The 26,554-nt window shown below is 35.4% G+C and overlaps 4 protein-coding genes across 5 annotated transcripts in view; 1 reads left to right on the forward strand and 3 right to left on the reverse strand.

The window, feature by feature from the left end:
- LOC128220458 (uncharacterized) lies at positions 1–5,210 on the reverse strand. The gene is made up of 5 exons (XM_052928866.1): positions 4,461–5,210; positions 3,327–3,378; positions 2,792–2,863; positions 2,163–2,344; positions 1–1,708 (listed from the first exon to the last, which is right to left on the reverse strand). The coding sequence occupies exons 1-5, from the start codon at positions 5,022–5,024 to the stop codon at positions 1,502–1,504; spliced, it is 1,077 nt and encodes a 358-aa protein (XP_052784826.1). The 5' UTR covers positions 5,025–5,210; the 3' UTR covers positions 1–1,501.
- A 2,979-nt stretch (positions 5,211–8,189) lies between these two features.
- LOC128219033 (uncharacterized) lies at positions 8,190–16,696 on the reverse strand. 2 transcript variants are annotated; one of them, XM_052926845.1, is made up of 6 exons: positions 16,559–16,696; positions 15,187–15,298; positions 13,333–14,342; positions 12,959–13,004; positions 12,460–12,525; positions 8,190–11,227 (listed from the first exon to the last, which is right to left on the reverse strand). In XM_052926845.1, the coding sequence occupies exons 3-6, from the start codon at positions 14,086–14,088 to the stop codon at positions 10,830–10,832; spliced, it is 1,266 nt and encodes a 421-aa protein (XP_052782805.1). In that variant the 5' UTR covers positions 14,089–14,342; positions 15,187–15,298; positions 16,559–16,696; the 3' UTR covers positions 8,190–10,829. The 2 variants fall into 2 exon arrangements, with proteins under 2 accessions (XP_052782805.1, XP_052782806.1); XM_052926846.1 differs by lacking the exons at positions 15,187–15,298; positions 16,559–16,696 and having other exon boundaries at positions 13,333–14,539.
- A 534-nt stretch (positions 16,697–17,230) lies between these two features.
- On the reverse strand, positions 17,231–22,609 carry LOC128218973 (uncharacterized). Its single transcript, XM_052926760.1, has 4 exons — positions 21,841–22,609; positions 21,353–21,404; positions 20,837–20,902; positions 17,231–20,071 (listed from the first exon to the last, which is right to left on the reverse strand). Exons 1-4 carry the CDS (start codon positions 22,603–22,605, stop codon positions 19,674–19,676), a joined length of 1,281 nt encoding a protein of 426 aa, XP_052782720.1. The 5' UTR covers positions 22,606–22,609; the 3' UTR covers positions 17,231–19,673.
- A 1,703-nt stretch (positions 22,610–24,312) lies between these two features.
- LOC128219938 (peroxisomal ATPase PEX1-like) overlaps positions 24,313–26,554 on the forward strand; it is a 79,441-nt gene continuing 77,199 nt past the window's right edge. The window contains exon 1 of the mRNA XM_052928125.1: positions 24,313–24,489. Within this exon, the coding sequence (XP_052784085.1) occupies positions 24,400–24,489 (90 nt within the window). The 5' untranslated portion in view covers positions 24,313–24,399. The remainder of the gene's footprint in view (positions 24,490–26,554) is intronic.

The following is a 26,554-nucleotide window of genomic DNA, read 5'->3' on the forward strand; positions in this document are numbered from 1 at the left end:
AATATGTACAAACAATAAATTTTTGGTAAACTATGTAAAATAAATATAAAAAATGACAAAAATATATGTGTAAAACAGTGTAGAAATATAGATAAATATTGAGGAAAAATGAGATCAATATTACTGTAATTGTAAAATGAAACACGTTTAGGTAATGCCATCTCTCAAAATATTAAGCTACGGTCAAACTCCGTTGGCTCGAGCTCGCTTGGCTCGATTTCCTCGTTGGCTCGAACTGGATATTAAGGACCGATTTCTTTATACTAATGGTAAGTATTTCCGGTTGGCTCGAATTTTCCGAGGCTCGATTTATTTTCTACGGTCCTTGTGAGTTCGAGCTAACGGGGTTCGACTGTACATACAACATATAAACAAATGTCCAAACATAAGCGTTAGAGGTCAACATTATATTTAGTCCAATGAGAAAGCAGTATTTCCAAAATGTTCCGTACATTCATATCAGTAAATCAGCAGCAGGCCGTTATTGATTTAATCAGGTGATGCGGTATATTATTAACAGTGGCTGGCCTAGTAGGTATGTAGTTTACCAAATATCACGTAGACCACTAAAAACCATTCGCCTACTAACACTCTTTAACCAATATTTAAAGATATTTAAATTCCAAGTGCAAACCAATAATAATTATAACCATGACAAAAAACATATCTTTGTTAAGATAAAAACATATATTATGCCAGGTAAACGTAATACAATGTGAACCGTTCCAAATATACTATAAGTTAATTTTAACCGTTATTTCAAATTCTGGTTGTCAAAAAAATGAATTGAGCTTTAAAAAAAAAGTTTAAACTTCATACGATAATAAGTTAAAAACACACTCACAATTGAAAAAATAAATATTAATACGGTCCAATTCGCATATAATACTTGTTATGAAAATCATACATCGCCATTTACACTAATAAATAAATCAATCAATCATTAAGGACTATGCATTTATACATTAACTCAACATACTGAACACGATAAATGTCATGACGTCATTCAAATGATGTGTTATACTGATAATGCTTAAGAACTATCATGTGTTCCACCATTTCATTCGGAAATCCTCGGCCATTTTTATCGAAAATAACCTCGGATGTATATGGACGGTTTAAAATGTCAGAAATCGGTACACTTTAATTCCGCTGCAAGTAGATCGGGTGGTAATTTAATTAAGCAGTTAAACTTAATGACTTAACTCTTGGGAATCTTAATTATGTTTGCAATAATACGATTGACTAGCAATCAATTTAAACTTAGATCAATAAATACAGCTAAAAGTCTACATTTAATTAATATAATTCAAAATTATACGAACTACTTCTACTGATGTACCGGCATACATCAGAGGTTGTTTCCGATAAAAATGTATGAGGAGCTCCGAATGTCACAATTTGAGCAGTGTTCATTTGGGAGTGTAAAACTATAAATACCACGCTTGATAAGAGTCTTGTCTGAGAGAAGTGCATTCGCCGAATTAGCATGGCCATAAGTTTACAATCTGATAATGGTCAGCGCGTTATCTAAAGTGGACGCGTAGACTTGTTCAAGCGGCGATAACCTGGTACACAGTTCGTCCCCAGACTTCATATCCGCAAATGCGATTAGATTGCTTGGAAGCTTGTAGGCCTCTTTCTCGAGGGACTGAATTCGGGCGGGAACTGAGATCAACTTTTTTTGCACGGCCTCTTCCTCCCCATCCTGGCAAATAGTCAGAAAAATGTTAGTTAAGGACTCATCTTACACAAACACAGCAAATAACTATAGGATTATAAGCGGTTAAAGTATATACATGTACTTAAGTCTCTATGCAAGAGGTGACCACCATTATTTACGGGCTCCATGAACCTATTCAATATCATTACAAGTTGGAATGGCAGTATTTATATACTAAAAATGTAACAGAAGTCAAACTTCAACATTACAAAAAAGTCTCGGCCATTTTGGCCTTACTCATTTATGCAATACAGGAAATGACATCATGAACCGGAAATGACGTCAACGTCACATTTAACCCATTTCTTTGATATTAAGAGTTTATTTGGATTATATTTTGGTATTAAGTTATGATGATTTATTTTATATTTTCCAAAAAATATTATCTTTGTATTTTTTAGTTATATTTGTTTTATATAATCCATGTGCTTTTATCTACCTGGCCTTTGGTGAGCAGTGTGTGGGCCAAGATGCTGGTATCGGAAGAGGGTTGGAAGGTGATTTGGGACACGACCTCGTATATTCCTGCTTCCATTACCTTAACACAAGAGTCCGTGTCGCTGGCAACCATGTATTGCGTATTCGCATACAGAGAGTTATTCCATCTAAGAACTTTGTCTCCTTTAAAATAAACGGTCGATTGTATTGTATATGATTGGATAAAACTTACCAGCAATAATGGGCAGATAGTCTACTGACGTTCTTAAATAATTTTAATGGTTCAACTTTGTTAGTATGTAATTTCAATAAGCTTTGTGAAATAACATACTAAGAATATTTCAGATATTTAGTGGTCTACAATCTATTGTGTAAACTACCCACTAACTGGGATAGCCACTGTATATATCTACCGCTTCACCAGATTAAAATCAATAACGACTGACGGCTGATTTACTTAAATAAATGTAGTGGAACACTTGATATACTTGGTAAACTGCCTTCTCATAGGACAAAATATAGTGTTGACCACTAAGACCACAGTTGGGAGACAGCATGGATAGAATTAAATACTTTCGGAAAGCCGCGACCAACCCATACTGTTTAACAAAATATGTTATGCAATCTTACTATAAAGAAGGTCTTGGTCTGGTACGAAACTTCCAATAATCGTTCTATCCGGGTTTTCCCGTATTAAGGCATCTGAAACCGAAAGTGCATATTTTAAAAAAGAATAATTTATTTAGCATAACTTGATGATATGCCCATTTTTGGAATTCGGAAATAAATTGGCAAAGACAATTAACCATATGATTATTGTTTCTATTATTTAAAAATAGATACGCTTGTAACAAACCCTTTAGAATAATGTTATCGGGAATATAGAATACAATGATTGTGAATGGGAGATTTTGTGTTAAGGATAGGCTATAGAAATTAACACAATCGGAACACCTCGGTCATTTTCAAACAGAATTGCCGAAGCTTGCCGGAGATGGCCGAGTAGTTACGATTGAAATAAAGATTATCTTTGAAATTTATTTTATCTTTTAACAAATGAATGTCAATAAGTTGCTGGGATCCTTATGTATTATGTATCACCTTAGGTAATTACCCAATACTCTTTGTAAAATTATGTCAACAAAGGTATTTTCAAACGCCTCACCTGATTTTGAGATATTTGGATTGTTTTGTTCTGACCGCCAATTGGGAATTTCCTGAAATGCGAAATAAATGGAATATAACATTTTATACACATAACTGTTGAATCATATGCACCATGGATATTTGTGTTTTAGGCAGGTATTCCATGACCCAATATGCGCGTTCCATGCTACTTGTCCGCTTTTCGTACCCGCATTTAGAATTTAGAATACAGCCAACATTATCAGCCAATGAAATTGCAGAAAAGGCAATTATTAAGAACTAGGGTTAATTATTAAGAATTTCAGCTTCCGCGGGCCATAAAGGTACGCCCGATGTTACTCTCTCTTGATATACACACCCTGTGTCAGATTTTGCTTTGGCAATGTATCAACCAATGAGGTAATATTCTAAGACAGTAAGGTGACCTGAAATATTATTTTACTGATAAGGAAGACTCGTTCGCTAAGCTCACCCAGCCCATTCTTAATCATAAAATTGTTACTTCATGTCCTATAACTATAGCTTATTCACGGAGGCATTATTCCATGCATCCGAGGTCCATGATCCGTGAAATTTAGAATACTATTTTATATTTAACATGGAATACCGACCTTATGGAAACTCAGCGGGAAAACTAATTGAGAAATGGCAATACCAATGTTACTGAATCATTCGTATCATGTTATACCTGATTTGCGTGTTTAATGGTGCACTCTCACATGGTGACAGTTTTTACCTTTTTTTTATTTTTATTTTATCTCAGAATCAGCTCATTTTGGCATCAGTGCCTCCAATTTAGTTCTATAAGATAACTCACAATAGAACGGATCTCATTTGTTTGGTTAACTACCGAAAATTTCATTTTTACTTAAAGGGTGTGTAACGATAATACCCATAAAACATTAATTTTCGAACGTAAATATGAAAACTGCGATCTGCTCTTTTGTCAGCATTCTAATATTACTGGTGCCCGGATATTATTTACACAATAATTGGCTCATTCCAATAAAAATAAGAGTTGTTAAAACAATCAATCCGTTAGAGCGCAGCTTTAAGTTTTCAACGAAATTGAGCAAAGTATTAAATTGGTCAAATTTAAAAACACGTAGGTCTCTAATATTGGAAACCAGAACAGTTATATGTTGGTATTTACCTTCAGGCTTTCTGATGACGACCGCACGAGGGCCAGTATGAGCGGTGCAACTATTGCGCTTGAAATTATACTAGATATCACGACCATCACGGTGAACTGGAAGCACCTTGACCACACTCTTTGCTTGGATGAGGGCTTCTCCATTGTCGTGTCCATAACACAATTGCGAGACAAAACGTCAGAGCGTAGCACAGTGTTTGTCCTTCCACCGCCTATATAAACAACATGATTCTTCATCATGTTGGTTCCTTCAGTTCTGGACACTCTCTGGTGGTCCCTGTCCACCGGGGTAAAACTTTGGTTCACAACCCCACCCAGCTCCTGTTCTTCCCTCTCTTCGTTCTGACTATTCTGATGAATGTACACGGAAACACTACTTGTAGGGTTCACACGTAATCCTCCATTCCCTTCAGAATTATGAAATGGTTCTCCATTCCTTTGCCCTCTTTCTGTGATTCTGTCATGTCCGTCCGTCTGACCGTCTGCCGTCATGGTCAACGTTGATTCTTTGTTTTCTTTTACCAGCGAATTGTTTGTTTCCATGGGACGTAACTCTTCTGGCATTGCCTGATAAGCGATTTACTAATATGTGTCTTTATTACTTCCCTTCTTGTTTTTACTTTTTCTTTCTGCCTTTCAGTCCAAATTTATTTATTTATTTATTTATTTATTTATCTATTTATTTATTTATTTATTTATTTATTTATTTATTTATTTTTCTGACAGTCTAGTAGAATGCTCCAACTTCCAATTGTGTGAAATAAGTTTTAGTTTATGTTTCATAACGCTACGCTATCAGTTTAAATTTACAATATTAAGAGAATTCCATATTACATCACAAAAATAACTTCTCATACCATATATGAATATTTCTGTTCTATTATTAGAAAAACACGATTGGTCAATTCACGACCCTGGCTGTTACGTAAAACCACACAATCATAATTGCGTACGTGCCTTCACTGGGATACTTTGAGTGTTTCCATTGTTTCATTGTCCTGATTGGCTGTGTAGAATGAGTTTATGTTTTACTCTCAGCAACTTTGAATATTAAGTAGCATCAGTGTGTAATACGCGAATTTGAAACTTGAACTTTCGGTTTAATTACATGTATGTGTAACTACATGAAGATGTAGGTAATTTTTATGGTTTATACGTTATGATGTATCGAAATCAACTGAAATCTTATCGTTTGCCGATACCCTGCAATACACACATACTACTGAAGATGTACGTGCATCCAGGGGCGTAGCTAGCCATCTATTTACGTGGATTCATAATTGTGCTAGGGTGCTCGGGGACATACCCCTGGAAAATTTGAAAACCATGGTGCAATCTTTTGCATTCTGGGTATTCTGAGGTGCTTTATTTAGTACTGGAAAATGAACAGTTTTAGGACCATGGAGTCAAGTATGCAGGCTGATTTTTTTTTTGATTTTTTTTTTTTTTTTTTTTTTTTTTGGGGGGGGGGGGTAGTCAGGATCATGTGGATTCAGCCGCGTACTCGCGTATAGGCAGCTACGCGCCTGGCGTCTAAGTTTTGTTTTGTGCAGACCGAAACTTTGGGTGTAATACGCCGGTTAGAAAATATGCCTGCCAATGGTCAAGCTGTACGTATCGATATGGTTGGAGAAAGGTCAGACAATTTATTTCGGTCTTATGGAATTTTGACAAATCGGCGTTTCGAAAGTGTTGCAATCGTAGTCCACTGCCTATATTCAAACAAACATCAAATCATATTTTTTATAAGTTATACAAGGAAGATATCAAGCAGGTGGGTATATTTAAACATTCTAACATTAAAAAGGAACCTATCTTATTTACAACTACATAGCAAAGAGCTTAGCCCATGCTTGCTGGTGTGCAGCTTTGTTCATTAATCTTCTGTAAGAGATACTCACATGGAATCAAGATTGACCCGGCTCTGTGAGTATCAGTGGTTTCTGGAGAGAAAAAGCTAACTTTTAAAGCTATGAGTCTGATTAAGATGCTAATTGCATGGATCTAGATGAGTGACAATCAAGTGGGGGGTCCAGTATTTGATATAAGAGGGTCGTAACCTAGGGGATTAACCTTTTGACAGGTAAGCCTTCCCCAGAACCGAAATTTATTTGTTTTAAAGTGTGGGGCGGTGGGTTTGAGGTACCCCCCCCCCTTAGGTAGTTTTAACAATTTCTAGTCCGAAATGGTGCAGTTTGGGTGTATTGTGTGGTCCGAGGGCCCGTCAGTCTGACAAAACAAAACGAGAATATATGTTACGTCATACGACTATTCAATTTTCTTATTGTCCCAAATGACGGTGTTGTGAGTTGTCGTAACATATATTCCCGCCATTAGTCGGGTCAAACGTCATTTCAAACGTTTTCGCAGAAAGATCAATTGGTTTGGTTCACATTTAAACCGATCTTACTAAATCTTTATCAGAATTTACGTCTCAAAAAGTCTAGTTCAAAGCTTGGTTAAGTGAACACAAAAAACTAAGTCCGATCTTGATGAAACTTTAGCAATCATTATTGTACTAGTATGTGTTTTAATTGTTGTGTTTTGCGGCGAAAGTGTGTCTTTTTGCCACATAAGAAAGTCCTGTTTATGCGTTGAAAATCACCGCATAAACGCGGTCGATTTCGTTTATGCGGCGATGCTGGTATGCGGCGTTATCGGGCATCCGACGATGTATAAACGAGTGTCATCGATGACTGCTTGTTCGCTTCGCTCACTCCGCCCATTCTTAATTATTAAGATTTCATTCACGTCATCTAACTATTACTAAGAGTGCTCAGGAATATACAGAATCGATGCAATAAAATACAACCTACATTTTTGACCAATGAGATTACAGATAAGCGATCATACTTCGCTTAATCATTAAGAAATTCAACTTTCGCGCTAGTTTAAAGGCCCTTCTACTGCAACTCATACGAAAGGCAATCCCTACGTCAAATTTTGTGTCGACAATGCGTCAGCCAATGGGATAAAAACGTTATATTTGAAGTCAGATAAATGACATGAAGAAATATCTAAATGATTTAGTAGAGCTCGCTCACTGCGCTCACTCCGCCCATTCTTAATCATTAAGAATTTACTTCATGTCATATATCTATTACGTAGATCCACGGTTTATAACGAAGTCGTTACTTCAATAATCTTAAATCTGTAACAAGTAACTGGTGACCAGTGGCAAAACATGTTTTTTTATTTCCTCAATTTAGGGAACTGGCTTACCAGTGAGCTGCTTAAGGGTGTTCAGGAAAACTAGCACGGCATCTAAGTAATAAATTTCCTTACAATATATTTATTAAAACGCAGTTTACGCCAAAACGAGGTTACGCATGGAAAATAGCGAGTCTATGAATGAATGAATGAATGAATGAACGAACGAACGAACGAACGAACGAACGAACGAACGAACGAACGAACGAACGAACGAATGAATAAACGAATAAATGAATTAATAATTAAATTAATAATCAATAAATAAATAAATAATGTGATACTATATTGTGAGTAACCCTGTGAAGTTATACTTTCTTTTTATATTGCTTGTTTTCATTTTTGGTGAATGTAGGATTTCTGTGAGTTCAAGACATGAATCCCATAAATGTATATATATTTTAACATTTCTGATGGTTTCATATATTTCAAAATATTTCCTTCAACATATGTCGACTGTTGTAAGTCTTCATGTTTGTAAACATTGCAGTCGAGTCAAAATTTCTAACTGCATTTGTATTTAACGTTTATTGAACCAGCAATACTTGTATATAATAAATAAGTAACATGTAAACAATGAACACAAAATATATAAAAGGTGAAAAGGAACAATTCTGACAATGTCATAGCTTTGTTAAAAAAATGATTCCTACGATGTCAAGACTTAATCAAAACAACATTTATTACAATACAATTATACCATAACTTTGTTAAAGTGAAACTCTTATTCAAAATCAATACATTCACATGTATAACAAACATAAATTTTGAGTAATAAACTATAAACTACTTACTAAATAATGCATTTATGGAAAATATTAATTACTGATAACAAGATTGTAACAGTGTATTTAATAGATGAACACGCAAAAATAAATAATAAATGATTGGTGAGTGCTAAAAGATTTACTGTTATCTACTATTGTTTCATAAGATAGAAATACCGTGTTTTCTGCACCAATTTAAACCCAGTATCCTTCCTATTAACACTTGTTGTTGTTTTATATTTATTCCTACTTTTTGGTATATTTAAACAATTGTATTAATTCTTATTTGGGACTAAGAGTGCAACTTTAACACAAACATTTCTAACAATGCCATAAATTTGTTATCACAGTTTTGCCCTGTCAGAACTATATTATGCTAGTATTACTTGTGTTCAAAATACCATATACATATACAAAAAAGAGTATTTTGCGCCAATACGACCACACAGTTACAATTCCCTATGTAACAAAATGACAATTTCTTCGAAATAAAAATACCCAACAACAACAGGTCCTAATTTCTCGAAACTTCTTAAGCTTAAATAGCTTGAGTTGCTTATTTCATTAATGCAAAGTACATACTTAAATTGGATTTTGATTAATGATGAATGGTTTACTGTGATAATCATAACGATTTGTCCTCTCTAAAGCATAAAAAACTCTTAAAGAAGTAAATAACAAGAAAATTATTGAAATACAGAAATAGTGAGCTTAGCTTAATCCTGTTTATAAGGGACAAAAGAAATATCGGGATATTTGGGCCTGGAATCAAACATGAATGTATAAACACATGTACATGTTTAACTACAATGATCCTCGTAAAAAATCTAAAACATACTAATACAAAAATATGAACATGTAAACATAAATATATTTGTAAATTAGACTACAGAAACAAAAAAGAGGTAGATCCAGTTAGAATGAAATGAAAAATACATGTTATTAAGTTCCTGAGTTAAATAAAGCCCAATATAAATGAATCAAAATCTGGAAGTAAATTTTCCAATAAAGTGAGGTACCTGTATTTGTCCAGGAGAAGAGTTTCGTTTCTAATACATCACATGTTTATTTAAGCATTCCGTATAGTTCAGTTTCGATTTCACAATCTACTCCTACATAAAAAAATTGTAGGTTTTCCAATCTTTAAAAATGCAGGTCAATTTTTTTATGCTTAACGAACGCCTCCGAATCGGAACCTTTAGATATTTGGACAAAACGTCAAATTGTCAAGCAATTTCTAAAGCCCTTCTAGAAATCAGCACACAAATGAGCGTATCACAGTTAAGTATATCTTAAACAAATGTATATTGAGACGTCATGGATAGTACGTCATTTAAGTTAACGTATGCCTTCAATAAAAGAAAATGACAGGTGACATAAATATGAAACGACCAACGCTCAATATAGTATGAAAACTTTCCCCCTTACACAAAATATATCATTCGAAAAGAGCACAAAAGAATGCTTAAATTATTGAGTATAAATATTTACAACTTACATGTTTGGATTAGGTCAATATGACCCATGTTTAAATAATTTCATGACATTCAATGCAATTCATATAATGCAATATGGACTGTATAAAAACATACAGAGATAAAACATTTACATAACCATGTAAACCAAATCAAATCAAAATCTGTATTTCCTCCTAAAAGGAGATATGTATTCATATGTATGTACACATATGCATCTAATTTCTAAAGCATTTCAAGTTAACATATCAGCAATTTGTTATTACAAAATAACAATAATAACAACTGTAAGTGTGGCCATACATAATCCCTAACTATGACATTATTAACTCTTTTTGAGCGTAACACTTACGTCTTATCGGTTGACGTGCGGAATTGGTCCAGCTTCCCCTTGATGCGCGTATAACTGGTGGTGTTAGTAGTTTATACTCCGGGTCCCAGCGTGAGCACATTGAAGGGTCCCAGAGTGACAGTTCAACCACCGCACACCTATCCTGGGCGGTGAACCAGTACTAGGTGCCTTCACTTCTGCAAGGAACTGACAACTTCTGTACATGCCATGGGCAGTGGTACAGTGCGACTGGTCATAGAAAGGATTTCATAACCAATCACAACAGAAGTGACCTGGTCCGCCCGGGAATCGAACCCGGGTTGTCCGATTAACAGTCCAACGCTCTACCGACTGAGCTTTGCGCCGGCGACCTTTGCGCGTATAACTTGGTACGTCTTATCATTTTATATGCGGAATTGGTCCATCTTGCACGCGAAGGTGTGACGTAGCCTCGCAACCTTTGGGATTCCGATCTCAGTCAGCACGTTCGTCACTTGATCTAAATACGCCGCTACTGGATTATGTCCCATTTTATTCCGTGTAAACGGAAAACGGGCATCGGTTCGATGCCAACCCAAACCTCCGTTCACTCTACTTTTTCCACCATAAGTGCGTTGTCTATGTTTGACTTGTACACAAGATTCACCGGGGTGACCGCTATACATATCCGGTTATGGGCCTTGACTTTTGCGGTGGTAAGGTGAAAACTTGGCACCATTGTCTCCTGGCGCTTTGGAAGTGCGGGGTCTCTGTAGGGGACGGCGATCACTTGCCTCTGCAACGTGCCCTCATCAGTGTCAGTCGGCACGGAGACGCTGTGTGCCACCTCGGAGCGGTCCGTCAGCCCATTAAATTTGAAAGTGATCAGTGAGGAGACCCTGTAGAGTCCGGCTTCCGGCACCACTACACAGGAATCGTTCTGGCTGGGCTTCACGCTTGACCCAGCTGTCTGCTCCGACTCCTTCCATCTCAATGAACCTTCGTCTTTAAGATAGAGAAATGGTATAAGAAAACATGCACTATGCCGATGCAAGACATAGCTTGTATAAATTTAAATGTTACGGGACAATCGGGCCATCTCCGGTAAGCAGTTTTATTTGGATAATAGCCGAGCTTGTTCCGGTTGCGTAATGGGGTGCATCACGAGTGAAAGGCACACACGCTGGCCCTACTGGCCTTTCTCCATTTTATACTGCTTATTATAGAAAAGGTAGGTCATTTTTAAATATTGAATCGTTGATAATAAATAAACGACAAACGACAGATATACCGTTTTTACAACTTTTTTTTATTTTTTTTGTCTTGGAATGAGCGATCTTTTGCGAAAATATCTGCAAACCAGTGATTAAAGACTGCTGACAAAAGATCAGATATCAGATATTCATATTTCCTTCCCAAAATTAATGTTTTATGGCTGAAACCGTTATTAACGGTCTAAACAAATGCATAAAACCTCATTTTTGGAAATAAAAATCTGCGATCTTATTTTTGGTAAGCCGTCTTATATGACTGGGGTACATGTATTTTCGCATAAATTATCTCGTTCCAAGACAAAAATAAAATTAAAAAAATTGTCAAAGCGTTCAATCTGTGAGAGTGCAGCTTTAAGACAATCAGTTCATCCCATGAATGTAGCTTTAAGTTTAAGAAAAGATGAAACGCATTAATGAGTATATAATATAGGTATATATAAAAAAAACAAATCCTCATCTCTGAGTGAATCTGCCATCTATAGAGTTCGTCCAATAAATTATTTCCCAAGTCAATATGCAAAGGAAACATTCCTTTTGAATGAGTTGTTTGATCAATATTATTTTTAATTCAAAATAAGTTAACGTTGTTTATTTCGTTAAATCAAATTTTTAACTTAATCCTGATTTTACTAAATGAACATTACTATCATGATTAAAGCCCATTTAAAGTCCAAAACTGAAGAATGTTAACAGTACACGAATTATACCAAACAAAGACATTGAGCTAAGCTTTGACCTTTTTTATAATAAGTCCAAGATGTTTCGAAAATTTGAGTACTAGTACAACACATTCAAGCAAATTTGAATAAACTACATGAAATCTGAGATGAACTTGTAGTCCGCATTATAAACCAGTCCAACTTTTACGCAAATATGTGGGTCAGTATGTCGGAATAGGATAATTATAATTACTCATCAATACATTCTATCTTTATCGATTCAATAGCTCTAACATATACTCACTTTTTAAGACCTGCTGATCGAGAACAAATCGTCCAATTGGTCTGGCATGTTCAGGTTTGTTCTTGACTATTAAAAATAAGTAAAACTCACAGTTTATTTTACTGTTTATAAAAATCTGTTGTTGTTGTTGTTGTTGTTGTTTAAAAAACGAAAACAACTGTACGTGTAAAATCATATTGATCAATCAAAATTACGATTGGTCTAACTCTTCATTTAATTTTATGGGGTTAATATCGAAGGTTTCTATTGTTAAGTGATTTTATATCATCCTTTAAAACTTAGTTCATAATATATCTTGAAAAAAAGAGAACATACTCGCCGCGGGTATGAACATACACGTCAAAGGGTCACGGGGGGTCCAGGCGGAAACATTTGTTTTATTTTAAACATATAGGCTAGGAAAAAAACTACCCCTCCCCGTACTCTGATCAAGCCAAGGATATCATATAATTTATGATTTTTCCTTTCGGTTGTTAAAAAGAATATATCATTCACTTACAGCTTTCCTGCAAGGGCTTCTGGGAATCCGGCATTGCAAACTTGGCCTATATACAGAAAGAAAACGAACGTAGGTGTATACATGTACATAAACGAAAGTAAAACACCAGGAAAAGCAAAGGGGATTTCCAGTTTTCATATTCATATGTTGTTAATATATCAGCAAAATACAGGTATACAGGGTAAAGAAATGAAGCTTAGACGGAGCTTATATCAATACTTCTCTGCTATGCCCACTGTTCTAATTAATTATACTGATATGTTTAACATAATAATACCTGTTTAATTACACATTATTTTTTACAATGATTATTCTTTAAAACGTGTACTATAATTATATACAATACTTATATATATATATATATTTCCACATACCGAGACGAACTCCGAAACCTGGAGAGGTTCTGAGGAGGTCGGTCTACTTATGATCAATACAATGACGGCGCATGACAGCAGAAAAGTTATGATGGCGTTAACTACCATACACCACATCACACGCCTCCATCTCCGCTCCAAACGGCTTCCGGTGACCGTTTGGGTCGAGGAAACTTCGGAAGCTAAAGTTTTTGAACACCATTCCATTTCTATCGCAACATGTGGTCGTTTATCCACCAAATCATCATCTTTATTTTCTTTTTGATCTTCGCACACTGACGCCTGTTTCGAAAGACTTCGATAAATTTGTTTTTTCACTGACGGGTCCTGTCTAAGGTCCACAACTGAACCTATGCCATTAAGCAATTTGCTTTTCTCCGCCTTTTCCCTGTCTTCGTTCACACTATTTTGTGTAACGTAAGCACACGGCGGGGCTTTTAGAGTCCGATCGACCCCACCTTCATGGCCTATACCCGCTTCGTGTACGCCCAATCCGTCCATTTTCTTTTCTTTAAAGCTCTTCTCTTGTGCTCTTTCTTTCACTTCCTTCACACTGTCTTCTTCTTTCAAAGTTTCGTCAACAAATGTCGGTAAGGTCACAACCATACACTCGGCACTTATTCCACCCTTAAATTCTTTTTTCGAACTGTTAAATGCTTCGTCGATACTTAAAGACCTTGAAAGACGTCTATTCAATCTCTCGACACTTTCTGGTAATGAACTGTCGTGTTCACCGATCTCATTTATATGTTCCATCTTTCCTCCGTACACTTTATTTTAATAATAATAATCATTAGGATTAACCAGCGTATTTATACAATCATGTAGGTCTAATCGTTACCGAGATTCTAAAAATAGAACGCTGGAAAACCATTTTTCTCACTGGTTTTCACTGTTGTGGTTTTGACAATGATGAAGTCTCGCTGTTTGAATGTTTACTGGATGACCATATATGAACAAGAGTTTTGCTGAATCATCGTCCGGTAATTGTTGTCTTGGAACTGGTCATTCTATATGCATGTATATTTCAATAGTACGTGTTTAACTACTGTATATATTTACATTTAGTTATTATGCACCAGTCAATTGTAACCACGGCCCCTCCAGGTCCGGGGAATAGCAGGACTTTGACTTTCGGTCCAGCAAACCCCGGGACAAATCCGCGCCCTGCGGGGACGGACTGATGGTAAAATCTCGGCCAAATGCCCCCGCACCCCAGGGACCATAGGTAAGCAACTTTCCCAGCTATTTTTGGCGCAAAGACTAAACCACCGCATTCACCCGGCACTGCGGGGCCACTTGAAAGGTAAAAGCACGGCCAATTTCCCCGGCTATCCCCGGTATACCCCCGGTCCTGTGGGGGCCGTGGCTACAATTGACTGGTGCATTAGTTTGACATATCGTAGACCCATATACAGGTTGGAGAACCCACGAGACGTATTGGTCAAGTGCACGGCAACACATGTCTCGATTCAGGTACTGTTTTTAAAGATAACTTTCTTAAATTTAATACTGTGATAATTTTTGTGAAATAAAGACCACAAACCCCGCATTTAAGAGCACAGGTTATTTAGAACTTTCTCAAAGTTTTTTCTGAAAGATTGACCAACTGATTTCTTGGAGTTGAAAAATTAGGTCCCCTAAGATGATTTTAACAATTTCTAGTCCGAAATGGTGCATTTTGGCGTATTTTATTACTCCTTTTCTCCTATATATAAATAAAAAGAAAACGTAGACGACTTGAGTGGGAAGGGCATATATGCGTCCCCTCCCGTGTCCCCCTCTAAGATCGGCTAGTGGCAATTACTATTTCCAGGACTTGCTTTACTGCATAATTATGAAGGCCAAAATTACCACAGAAAAGCACAGAGACTTGAAAGTATGATGGAGATCCCAACGGCTGCCTGTGGGTTACTTTACACTTGTCTTTAAAATAGGCCTCAGCATGGTAAAAACAGTTTTGACCCTGAAAAAAAAACACACACTTTTAATTGGCTCCTTATCACGTAATGCGACATACTTCAACTACATGTATTAATTCGGGTTGCTATCTTTTGCAGACAGGTGCTATTATCATCTTTCATTACTTGTTTTCAAAAGCATGAAATGTTTGACTCCTTCGTACATCACAGAATTGTTAACAGTTGACAATAATGAGCACTATAGCTTGCGTTCTTCAGAAAACAAGGATCTTTTTGTTGTAAAACCTAGAACAAACTATATCAAAAATACATTTGCCTATAAAGCAATGCAAATTTGGAATTCTCTTCCTACATACATTAAATGTAAAGATAAGCTACCAGCCTTTAAACATGCATTAAAAGGCTACTTATTGGCTGAATAATTTTATCATATGAAAAACATATTGGCTGAATAATTTTATCATATGAAAAACAATCTTGACACTTTATTTAATCCACATTATAATAAAAAGTTCATTGTTTACATGAATTGTGAATTGTGTTAATGTACGTATATGACATTCTTGCAACAACTTGTAATGGATACTACCAAATATGTAAATGTTGAAAATATATTGATTGAATGTGGTTTTACTGAATATATCTACATTATTTACAGTATGAAATTATTGCAATTTATAATCATCATATTAAACTGAGTTGTGTTTGTCGAAGAAATGTATGATAGTGATAGTGTGATTGTATGTTTTTTTATGTTGCTTAATATGTAACTTAGTATATGTGTTTTTGTAATACTTTTTGTGTGAAGGCCATGCTGGAAATAAGTAGTATGTCTGTAATGATTGTACACTTAGTATGTAACCTTCGTTAAATAAAGTTGTTATTATTATTATTATTATTATTATTATTATTATTATTATTATTATTATTATCATGATTTATCGACGATATTTCAACATATTATCAAAGCTAGAAATCCGCTACAAAATTATTATATTTAGTCCTTAATATACATATATATTTTTAAATATCCTAATTATATAAATTGGATACTAGTATAGTAATTGCAGCTACTTAATGATTGCACGGAAAATTTGGCAATAAGTTATCGACTTAAATTCCTACTTTCGTTTTGTTTCAAGATTTGAGTTCAAGTTTCGGTTTATCGTTTGCTATGGAAAATTTAACATTATCGGTTTTTACAAATACAGTCATACAAATTTAAACAGGTAAATAATGACTGAATTGGAATTTCTTTAAATTGTGACTATCCTATACGTCAACCATGACTCTATTTTACACACCTACACCTGTCATAAATGTCCCCGTATGCACGCCCAGTCCAATGTGGCATTGAATGTGGTGTTTAGAAACCTTTCCGAAAATGGCAGTGAAAGAAAAGCTACAAAAGTTAACAATTTAATTCGTGATGGCCTGAAAAGTCGGTGTGTATCGGTGGCTAAGGCAGAACGAAAGCTATCTCCACATTGACTTTATGACGTAATTTATCACGTGTTATACACACAATGTAAATGTTAGTGCATAAATGAAAGAATGAATGAATGGATGGATGGATGGATGGATGGATGGATGGATGAATGGATGGATGGATGGATGGATGGATGGATGGATCATTGAGTGAGTGAGTGAGTGAGTGAGTGAGTGAGTGAGTGAGTGAGTGAGTGAGTGAGTGAGTGAGTGAGTGAGTGAGTGAGTGAGTGAGTGAGTGAGTGAGTGAGTCAGTGTGTGAGTGAGTGAGTGAGTGAGTGAGTGAGTGAGTGAGTGAGTGAGTGAGTGAGTGAGTGAGTGAGTGAGTGAGTGAGTCATTCATTCATGAATGAATGAATGAATGAATGAATGAATGAATTCTGTGAGTCAAAGACATGAATCCCATACATGTATACTATGAAATTTCTGATGTTTTCCTGTATTTCAAAATAGTTCCGTCTCCATGTTTGTAAACAAATTTCTATCCGCATTGTTAAACGTTTATTGAACCAGCAACAGTTTTATATCATAAATATTATAAGTAATATTTTGACAATGAACACATAAAATATGAAAGGTGAAAGCAAATCTAACAATAACATAAATTTGTTAAAACGAGCATTTGTTACAATGCCATAACTTTGTAAAACAAACAAGTCTTATAATACCATAACTTAAGTCTTTGTAAACTTAAACCATTTTTTTTACAATACCATAACTTATCGAACAATTCTAACAACGAACATTTATAACAATGCAATAACTGTTAAACCAAACATTTCTTTGTTAAAAGGAACAATTCCTACAATACCACAACTTTGTTTAATCGAACATTTCTCACAAAACCATAATTTTTCATAAGAACCATCAGTTTAGATAAGACGACAGCAACAACAACATCAGCAACATCAGCAACAACAACAACAACAACAACAACAACTTATATCGAGTTTAAATATATGAATACATGTTCAGCTAAAATAAGTGTCGTGAGACATCTAAAACATATGTAAATATAAATATAAATATAAAGATGTAAACATAAACATAGAAATTTATATTAATTTAAAAATTGAGGTAGATGAAGTTAGAACACATGGAAAATATTTTATGAAGTCCCTGAGTCTTGTAAAAACCAATTGCAATTATTAAAGCTGCACTCTCACAGATTGAATGTATTGACAACTTTTTATTTTTTGTCTTGGAACGAGCCATTTTTTTGCGAAAATCCATAGAAACTCTCATTTTATGGGCCGATTTTGGGCGCTAATTGCAGAAATCAGATCGCAGATTTTTATATTTAAGTTCAAAAAAGTATGTTTTATGCATTTTTCTTACACCGTTAGTGACGGTTTAAGCCATTAACATTATTTTTCTAACGGAAATATGAAAATCTACGATCTGATTTTTTGTCAGCAACCTTATATCATTGGTTTACAGATATTTACGCACAAAACCTGCTCTTTCCAAGACAAAAAAAAGTTGTAAACATGGCAAATCTGTGAGAGTGCAGCTTTAAAGTGAGCACATTTTATCTGAAAGTAATTTTTTTCAATAAAATGAGGAAAGTGTATTTGTCCAGGAGCAGATTTTTGTTTCTAATACATTTCATGTTTATTTAAACTAACGATTACGATTCCGTGTAGTTCAGTTTCGATTTCCCAATCTACTTCTACATAAAAATTTGTAGGTTTTCCCATTTTCAAAAAATGTAGGTCAAATTTTATCATCCTGAACGAACGCCCCCGAGTCGAACCGAAGATATTATTCAATGTTTCTTAAAGGCCTAGTTTAAGAAATGTTTGGCACGACAATCCCCTGCTGTGCTGCTGTGCATCTCCTGCTAAAAGCACTGATGTCACAGTAGGGGTCAATTTCCTGTGTATTTGTTTATTGGCTAAGGGCCATTTAGGGTCCATTTCTATTATAAAACCTCCAAAACTGCACAGCAGGATACTCAGATCGGAGATCTGATAAGACAATTAGGCATTTAGATTAAGATCAATACACAGAGGTCGTTTTCTATACACATTTTTTATTTATTTATTTTTGATTTTTTTTTTTTTTTTTTGGGGGGGGGGGTCACTTATAGAAGGATTTAGCTAGGCCTTTAAAGTCGCCACGCCTTGACGTAACGTCAAATCGTCAAGACATATTTTCACACGTCGTTGAACTATTTTTCTTGCCATTTACGGTAATTTGATCAGTGGTATTATATTATGGAAATAAGCACAAAAATGTGCCCATGTATATCACAGTGTATTTAAAATAAATGTATATTCAAACTTAATCTCTAACGAAAAATATTTCAGTCGAAAAGATCACAAAAGAATAACTTAAATAATTCCGTATAAATATATACAACTTACATGTTTGGATTAGGTCAATATGACCCATGTTTTCATAATTTCATGACATTCAATGCAAGTCATACAATGCAATATGGACGGTATCAAAAAACAAACAAATACCGTGATAACACTTATAACCATGTAAATCAAATCAAATCAAAGTCTGTATTTCCTCATATGAGGAGGTATGTATAAATATGTACACATATATAACTATTTTCTTAAGCATTTCAAATAAACATATCAGTAATTTGTTATTAAAAAATAACAATAATTCGAAATAACGTGTGGCCATACATAATCCCTAATTATGACCTCATCAACTCTTTTTGAGCGTAACACTTACGTCTTATCAGTTTACTTGCGGAATCTGTCCACCTTCCCCTCTTGAGCATATAACTTGAAACGTCTTGTCAGATGAAATGCGGAATTTGTCCAGCTTCCCCTTTATGCGCGTATAACTTGGTACGTCTTATCATTTTATATGCGGAATTTGTCCATCTTGCTACTGGATAAGGTCCCATTTTATCCCGTGTATACGGATAACGGGCATCGGTTCGATGCCAAGCAAAACCTCCGTTCACTCTACTTTTGCCACCATAAGTGCGTTGTCTACCTGTGACACGTACACAAGATTCGCCGGGCTGACCTCTATACATATCCGGTCATGGGCCTCCACCTTAGCGGAGGTTATGAGATTACTTGGCTCCATGGTCTGCTGGCGCCTCGGAAGTTTGGGGTCTCTGTAAGGGACGGCGATCAATTTTTTCTGCACCATGTTAACGTCAGTGCCACTCCGCACGTTGACGCTGTGCGCCACCTCGGAGCGGTCCGTCAGCCCATCAAATGCGAAAGTAATCTGTGAGTAGACCATGTAGCGTCCGGCTTCCGGCACCACTACACAGGATTCGTTCTGGCTCGGCTTCACGCTGGACCTAGCTGTCTGCTCCGACTCCTTCCATCGCACTTTGCCTTCCTCTTTAAGAAAGAGAAATGGGTATAAGAAGGATGGACTTTCCCGATGGAAGTCAATGACATGTTTGAATTTGAACGTTAAGGGGCACTCGTAGTTACTCGGCCATCTCCGGCAGCCGTCTAATTTGGTTAATAACCGAGCGTGTTCCGTATTAAGACAATCGGTTCGTCCCATAGGCGGAAGTATTAGTCAGAAAAGGTGAAACAAAAAAGGTGATTTTTAGACTATTTTATAGTTATATGAAAAAACAAAACAAATTCCATCTGCCATATATACAGATCGGTCGTAAGTGTACTTTCCTAGTCAAAATGCAATTGAAACATCCCTTTTGAGTGAGTTGTTTGATCAATACATTTCATTTCAAAATAAGTTAAAGTTGTTTATTTCATTAAACCAAATTGATAATTTAATCTTGATTTTACTAAATGAACTCTAGCCAAATCATGATTACGTTACCATAACGATACTGTCCAAAAACTCTTACAAATATTAACATTACACAAATTACACCAAAACAAAAACATTGAGCGAAGCTTAACCCTATTGTGATAAGGACCTGAAGATGTTTCGAAAAATTGAGGACTGGTAAAACACATTTCAGAAAAAACTTGAATAAACTACGTGAAATCTGAGATGTTTCGGTCCGCAATGCAAAGTAGTTAATCTTAAACGCAAATATGTGGGTCAGAATGTCAGAATAGGATAATTATAATAAATTATCTATACATTCTATTTTTATCGATACAATAGCTCTAACATGTACTCACCTTTTAAGAACTGCTGATCGAGGACAAATCGTTCGATTGGTCTGACATGTTCTGCATTGTCCGTATCTACAAAAAGAAAGTGAAACTCACAGTATATTTTACTGTTTATTTGTTGTTGTTATTTTTGTTTTCGTTTTTTTAAATGTTTAATCATATGGAAATCGCGGTTTATTTTACTGTTTATCTGTTGTTTGTTTATTTGTTTGTTTTCTTCATCGAAGGTTTCCATTGTATTTTATATATTTAATCCTCAACAACTTTGTACATAATGATATTATATCTTCAAAACCGAAAATATTCCCCGCGGCTATGAATTTACTTGTGATCATGGTGAAGTTTTATTCAATTTCTAAGATGCACAAGGAACATATTTTTTTTATTCCTTGCCTATATATATTATATATACATATAGGCCAGGCATGATTTTTTTGTTCAGAGCTCTGTGCTCTGATTAAGCTAAAGTTATCATATATTCATTGAATTATTTTGGTTTAAACAAGAGTAATATTGACTTACAGCTTTCATGCCAGTGCTTCTGGGAATCCGGCTCCGACTTTGTATCATTGACCTACAAAAATAGAAAACGAAAGTAGGTATATACATATAGTGGTTGGTTTTTAAATGAAACGAAAGTAAACCTCGAGGAAAAGCGAAGGGGATTTCCAGTACTATCGGTTACACCTACGTTCATTACACTATGATGTAAATCGAACCTGGGGAAAACTATATCCAAGATTAATGCTATCCCCAATGTGATAATTATTTGTATTGATATTTGCGTACATCATAATACCTGTTTAATTTGTACATTAAGTTATTGAATAACTATTCTAATAATAACATCAGCCGTGAATCCCAGTGAAGTTTATGAATGAAATGTATCATTTATAATCAATGCATTGAGGCGTGAAGTTAATTTAAGCGGAAGAAATATATTTTAAGAACGGTTTATCGTGCATATGTAGTTGTAAATTATTAATATACAATTAATATATTCAACATACCGGAGGCTCTGAGGAGAGGATTCTATGCACCTCTAAAACTGCCAGTGGAATTCCAATGAGGACACATGACAGCAGAACAGATACTATCATAAAGGGAAGCATACGCCTCCATGTCAATTCCGCATGGCCGCCAGTAACCGATTGGGTCGAAGAAGCTTTGGAAGCTAAAGTTTTCGAGCAAGATTCAATTTCTATCGCAACGCTCGTTTCCACGTTGTCTTTCGGTGCAACATGTGGTTGTTTGTACATCGAATCGCCATCTTTATTGCCATTTTGATCTTCGAGCATTGACACCTGTTTTGAAAAACTTCGATAAAATTGTGCTTTAAACGGATCCTGTTTAAGGTTCACAACTGGACTTGTGCGATTCACAAGCAATTTGCTACGCTCCACTTCCCTGTCTTCGTTCACACTATTTTGTGTAACGTAAACGCACGGCGGGGCTTTCAGAGTCCGGTCGACCACTACTTCATGGCCTATACCCGCTTCGTGTGCGCCCAATCTCTCCATTTTCTTTTCTGTAAAGCTCTTCTCTTGTGCCATTTCTTTCACTTCCTTCACACTGTCCTCTTCTTTCAAAGTTTCGTCAACTAATGTCGGTAAGGTCACAACCTTACACTCGGCACTTATTCCACTCTTAAATTCTTTTTTCGAACGGTTAAATGCTTCTTCGATACTTAAAGACCTCGAGAGACGTTTATTAATTCTCTCAACACTTTCTGGTAATGAACTGTCGTGTTCACCGATCTCATTTATATGTTCCATCTGTTCTTCGTACACTGTAGTTTAATAATGATAATCATACGCGGATAGCCCAGCTTTATACAATCACATATTATCCCGAGATACTAAAAATAGAACACTGGAAAACCATTTTTTTTTCACTGAAGTTTTCATTGTGGTTTTGACAATGATTCAATCCCACTGTTTGAAAGTTTACTGGTTAAACATATGAACAAGAGTTTCGCTGATTTATCGTCCTGTCAATGTTGTCATGAAACCGGTTAGTATATATGCATGTATATTTGAATAATACTTGTACAACTACTTAATATATTTACATTTAGTTATTAGTTTGACTTATTCTATACCCATAAGAGCTGTAAGTTTTGTTGTTAACAATCGTAATAACTCGACCATCTCTGTCTAGCTTCGGGATAGTTTCATATTTGTTTGATAATGGCTCAGGTGTTCCGATTATTTTGATAGCGTAGTTAAATGTAAGGATTTCTGAATTTGTAAATTAACCGTCCCTATACACATGATACATCTGAGGTTGTTTTCGGTGGAAAGTGGTCAGAGTGTTCCGATTGCGAGATATTAACTGGGCTAACAGTGTTGGTACGCAGTACGCAGAAAATAACTACATGTACTTTTCTATTCGTTACGCTACTGTACTTTTATCTCAATCAGACCTAGAAATGAAATGGCTATACTTTCACTGGTGAGGGTGTAAAATGTATAATTATACCACTTCAAGAAAAAAATCGTTTTTCGGCATAGAAAACAGTAAATATGAAATCCTGCGTATTATCTTTTGTCGGCATTCTTACAGCCCTGGTTTCTAGACATCTTAGCAAAAAAATACTGATTCTAAGACAAAAAATAAACAAGTTTTCAAATATGTGAGAGTGCCGCTTTAAATAACTTACTGAAGTATAGCACGGTTCCCGACTGACATGTTCAATTAGCTTCATTGAAGAACAGGTTCGTGTTGGACCTGTTCTTTGCCAGTGAAGCTTTTTGATTATTACAGATTATTTTCACGGTTTCAACATCGTAAATTATTTAAACATCAACTTGCCGAACAATATGCACGATATACATAAGTTTGTTGGTTCAATAACCAGTCGATGTACTGCTGGATCCGGGGTTAAAGGGAGCGTAACTAAGGAGAGTAACCTTTTGACTTGCGACCCTTCCTCAAAACCGAAATTTATTTGTTTTAAAACCTGGGGGGGGGGGGGGGGGGGGGGGGGGGCTAGTGATTCGCAAGTGACATTGAAAGAACCTTAGCCAAATGTCGTTAAATATTCGTTTGATATAAGCTCTGATGTCCAAAGGTAGAATCATATTCTTTGTGACGTTGTTCCTTCATTAATTTATACACATATATGAAAACAGTTAAACGAATTCTGGTTGCAACTAAAACGAATTAAACTGAAGGGTATCCGAGCCGTCACCCGGGCATAACTTAAGCTAGACACCTCCACCGGATGGGTTTTCAATTTCTGCACCATATTGGTTGAAATTTGTCGCATCCTAGGGCTTATTTTACAATTTATATAAGATAAAGTTTTCAAACCGGAGGGCAAATCGGGTTTGGGCTAAAAAATAAAGCTGTATTTGGGACTCATAGGTGTGGGGTTACACCTAAATGTTACGAGTGCTCATAAAAAGAAATGATTTAGTTTAGTTGGGTGTAACCTTTATACTTCAGATTTTTACAACAAGAAAAACATTTTACACCGTTCCACTTTTTCGGATTTGACAGATGATTATTTGTTTCGTTTCTAAATTAACATTTTATGCATTTGTGCAGACTCAAGGAACCCTAAAATGAGTCTTTCGGTGTTAAAGGTACAATTTGTCACCGTGAAAAACTGTTTTGTAACGCTGACATCGGGTGTTTTCAAGGATTTTCAGAGGGTGAGTCTGAGTCAGATACTGGGATTTTTGCTGATATACATGTACATGTAGTTTCGATATTTTATTTCGAAACCTTGACACCTTGACACGTATTTGATTGAATGACTGCATGACATGAAGTATTTGGAAACAGTGCTAATGATAACCCATTTTAGAAACCCTGGAGGAATACCACAATGAATTCCCAACACCTCCTTTTTAGGCTTTTAATCTTTTGTTTATAGGATATTAACAATGAGAATGTGTTTAAATGAAATTATCACTTATTTGGCCAAGCTTCTTAGACCTTTCTTTGTTGGTAGCTCTACAGTCAAGTTTCAGACTTGATCCTTGTTGGAACTATACACACACTGACACAGTGTTGATTTTCCACATTTAAACTAGCCCGACTGGGCTACCGTTTTTTCCTAATGTGATTTTTAAATAAAACATGCCAATCAAACCACAGGCTGCAGTTGTGTTGACATGACCCACCCTATGGCCACACCCTCCTCCTTAAAAAAATCAGTCAAAACTGTTTTTTTCAAGACCAAAATTAATTGGAACATGATCATCTATCACAAAACCCTAAAAATCAACCAAAATCAAAAAAAAAAATCCCCAAAATACTTATATTCCAATTAAAGGTTGACGTGTTAAGACCATTGTTTAGATGATGTAGATGATGGTGTTTTCGTTAAGCTTGTAACTATCTATTTTTTAACCAATTGTCTCCAGACATCTTGCATTCTTCTCAGAATATAATTAAGTTTCAGAAAATGTACAACTTCAATACATTTCGATCATCAAAATGGATATTTGAAGACTTAAACTCCGAAAAACCCTAGATAGGCAATTCAATATCACCATCGGATTCTGTGTTTCCAACAAAATTTTGTTCGTTTCGTCTAACCTGTGTATCAAACGTGTAAAGCATCATGTTTTATATGCTTATTATTCAAGAATGTGTCCTACTAGGCGACTTGAGCAACTAAGTCGCCTTCAGACAATAGCCAATGATCAAGCGAAGTCAGATTGGCTGCAAGCCATGTGCTGAATGTGTGTTTAGTCAATCCATGTATATAAAGTCATGTCAAGAGTAATGAACTCCCAAAGTAACAAGTGATTATCGATCTGTTTCTATTTAAACCAGTAACTGTGTCTTTTAGCAGCAGTCAAACTCTATGATGTCAATAACTCCGCCCATTATGTAAATTAACTTCTGCAGTTTTCGCTATCTATGATGGTTGTGAAAAACAACATTGCTAAAAAAAATATTTTTTATTTTGTTTAAGTATATTTTATTTATTACCTAAAATTAAAGATAGATCTTTAAGTGTTAAACTTAAGTGTTTAATGAGTAACAGAAATTAGCATTTAACAAACATTGTATTAAATGCGCTGGAAACAGGCGCCCGTTTACTTCCTTACAAATTTAATCAAAGTGTAAGGAGAACTGTTAAACATAGTTAAATTGTTGTCAATGTAAAGCACAGTAAGGTTATATTATATACCTTTGAATGGCATTGCCATTAATTTTAAAGAACAATTATTGGAATATTGGCATGAAGAAACATTGAGTATTTTGGTTTTTACTTCCGGAACTTGAAAGTGAAACTGAAAGTAGAAAAGAGAAAAATGTCATCGCACAATCGCTTGTGCGTAACCAAATTTGACAAGGATGCATTGGATAACAGAACATGCACAAATCTTCCATTAAATAAATGTATGTTCAACAGAGTTAAAAAATATTTTTCTCTTTTTTTCCTTTTTGAAAGCTTTATTATTTATATTGTATTTATTTTCTGAACTTTTGATGACCACATTATTATATGTATCACAATAAATTATCTATTTTAATTTCATTTTTTGGTTGGGGAAGAGGGGGTGGGTTGCGCGATTTTTTCAGTCTGCAAGAAGTTCACTTCCCCCTCAAATTTAGTCCTAGGTTGAGCCCTCGACGCTTATTGAATTATGGACACATCATCCATATTTAGGAACATTTATTCAATTATTGAACTGTATGAGTGTGCTTTCGCCATTATTCAGTATATTTTGCGCAGATGTGTTGCACTTGAGAGCAAAA

The sequence above is a fragment of the Mya arenaria genome, chromosome 15 (assembly GCF_026914265.1).
Source record: "Mya arenaria isolate MELC-2E11 chromosome 15, ASM2691426v1".
Classification (NCBI taxonomy): Eukaryota; Metazoa; Mollusca; class Bivalvia; order Myida; family Myidae; genus Mya; species Mya arenaria.

Coding starts and splice junctions, on each gene's coding strand:
- LOC128220458 (XM_052928866.1), bottom strand. CDS start 5,024: ATGCCAGAAGAGTTACGTCCCATGGAAACAAACAATTCGCTGGTAAAA. Junction 2,864..3,326: donor TCCAAATATCTCAAAATCAG/GTGAGGCGTTTG, acceptor TTTCGGTTTCAG/ATGCCTTAATACGGGAAAAC. Junction 1,709..2,162: donor CACTGCTCACCAAAGGCCAG/GTAGATAAAAGC, acceptor ACTATTTGCCAG/GATGGGGAGGAAGAGGCCGT.
- LOC128219033 (XM_052926845.1), bottom strand. CDS start 14,088: ATGGAACATATAAATGAGATCGGTGAACACGACAGTTCATTACCAGAA. Junction 13,005..13,332: donor AGGTTTCGGAGTTCGTCTCG/GTATGTGGAAAT, acceptor TTCTGTATATAG/GCCAAGTTTGCAATGCCGGA. Junction 12,526..12,958: donor GAAGCCCTTGCAGGAAAGCT/GTAAGTGAATGA, acceptor TATTTTTAATAG/TCAAGAACAAACCTGAACAT.
- LOC128218973 (XM_052926760.1), bottom strand. CDS start 22,605: ATGGAACATATAAATGAGATCGGTGAACACGACAGTTCATTACCAGAA. Junction 20,903..21,352: donor GAAGCACTGGCATGAAAGCT/GTAAGTCAATAT, acceptor TTCTTTTTGTAG/ATACGGACAATGCAGAACAT. Junction 20,072..20,836: donor CGATCAGCAGTTCTTAAAAG/GTGAGTACATGT, acceptor TCTTTCTTAAAG/AGGAAGGCAAAGTGCGATGG.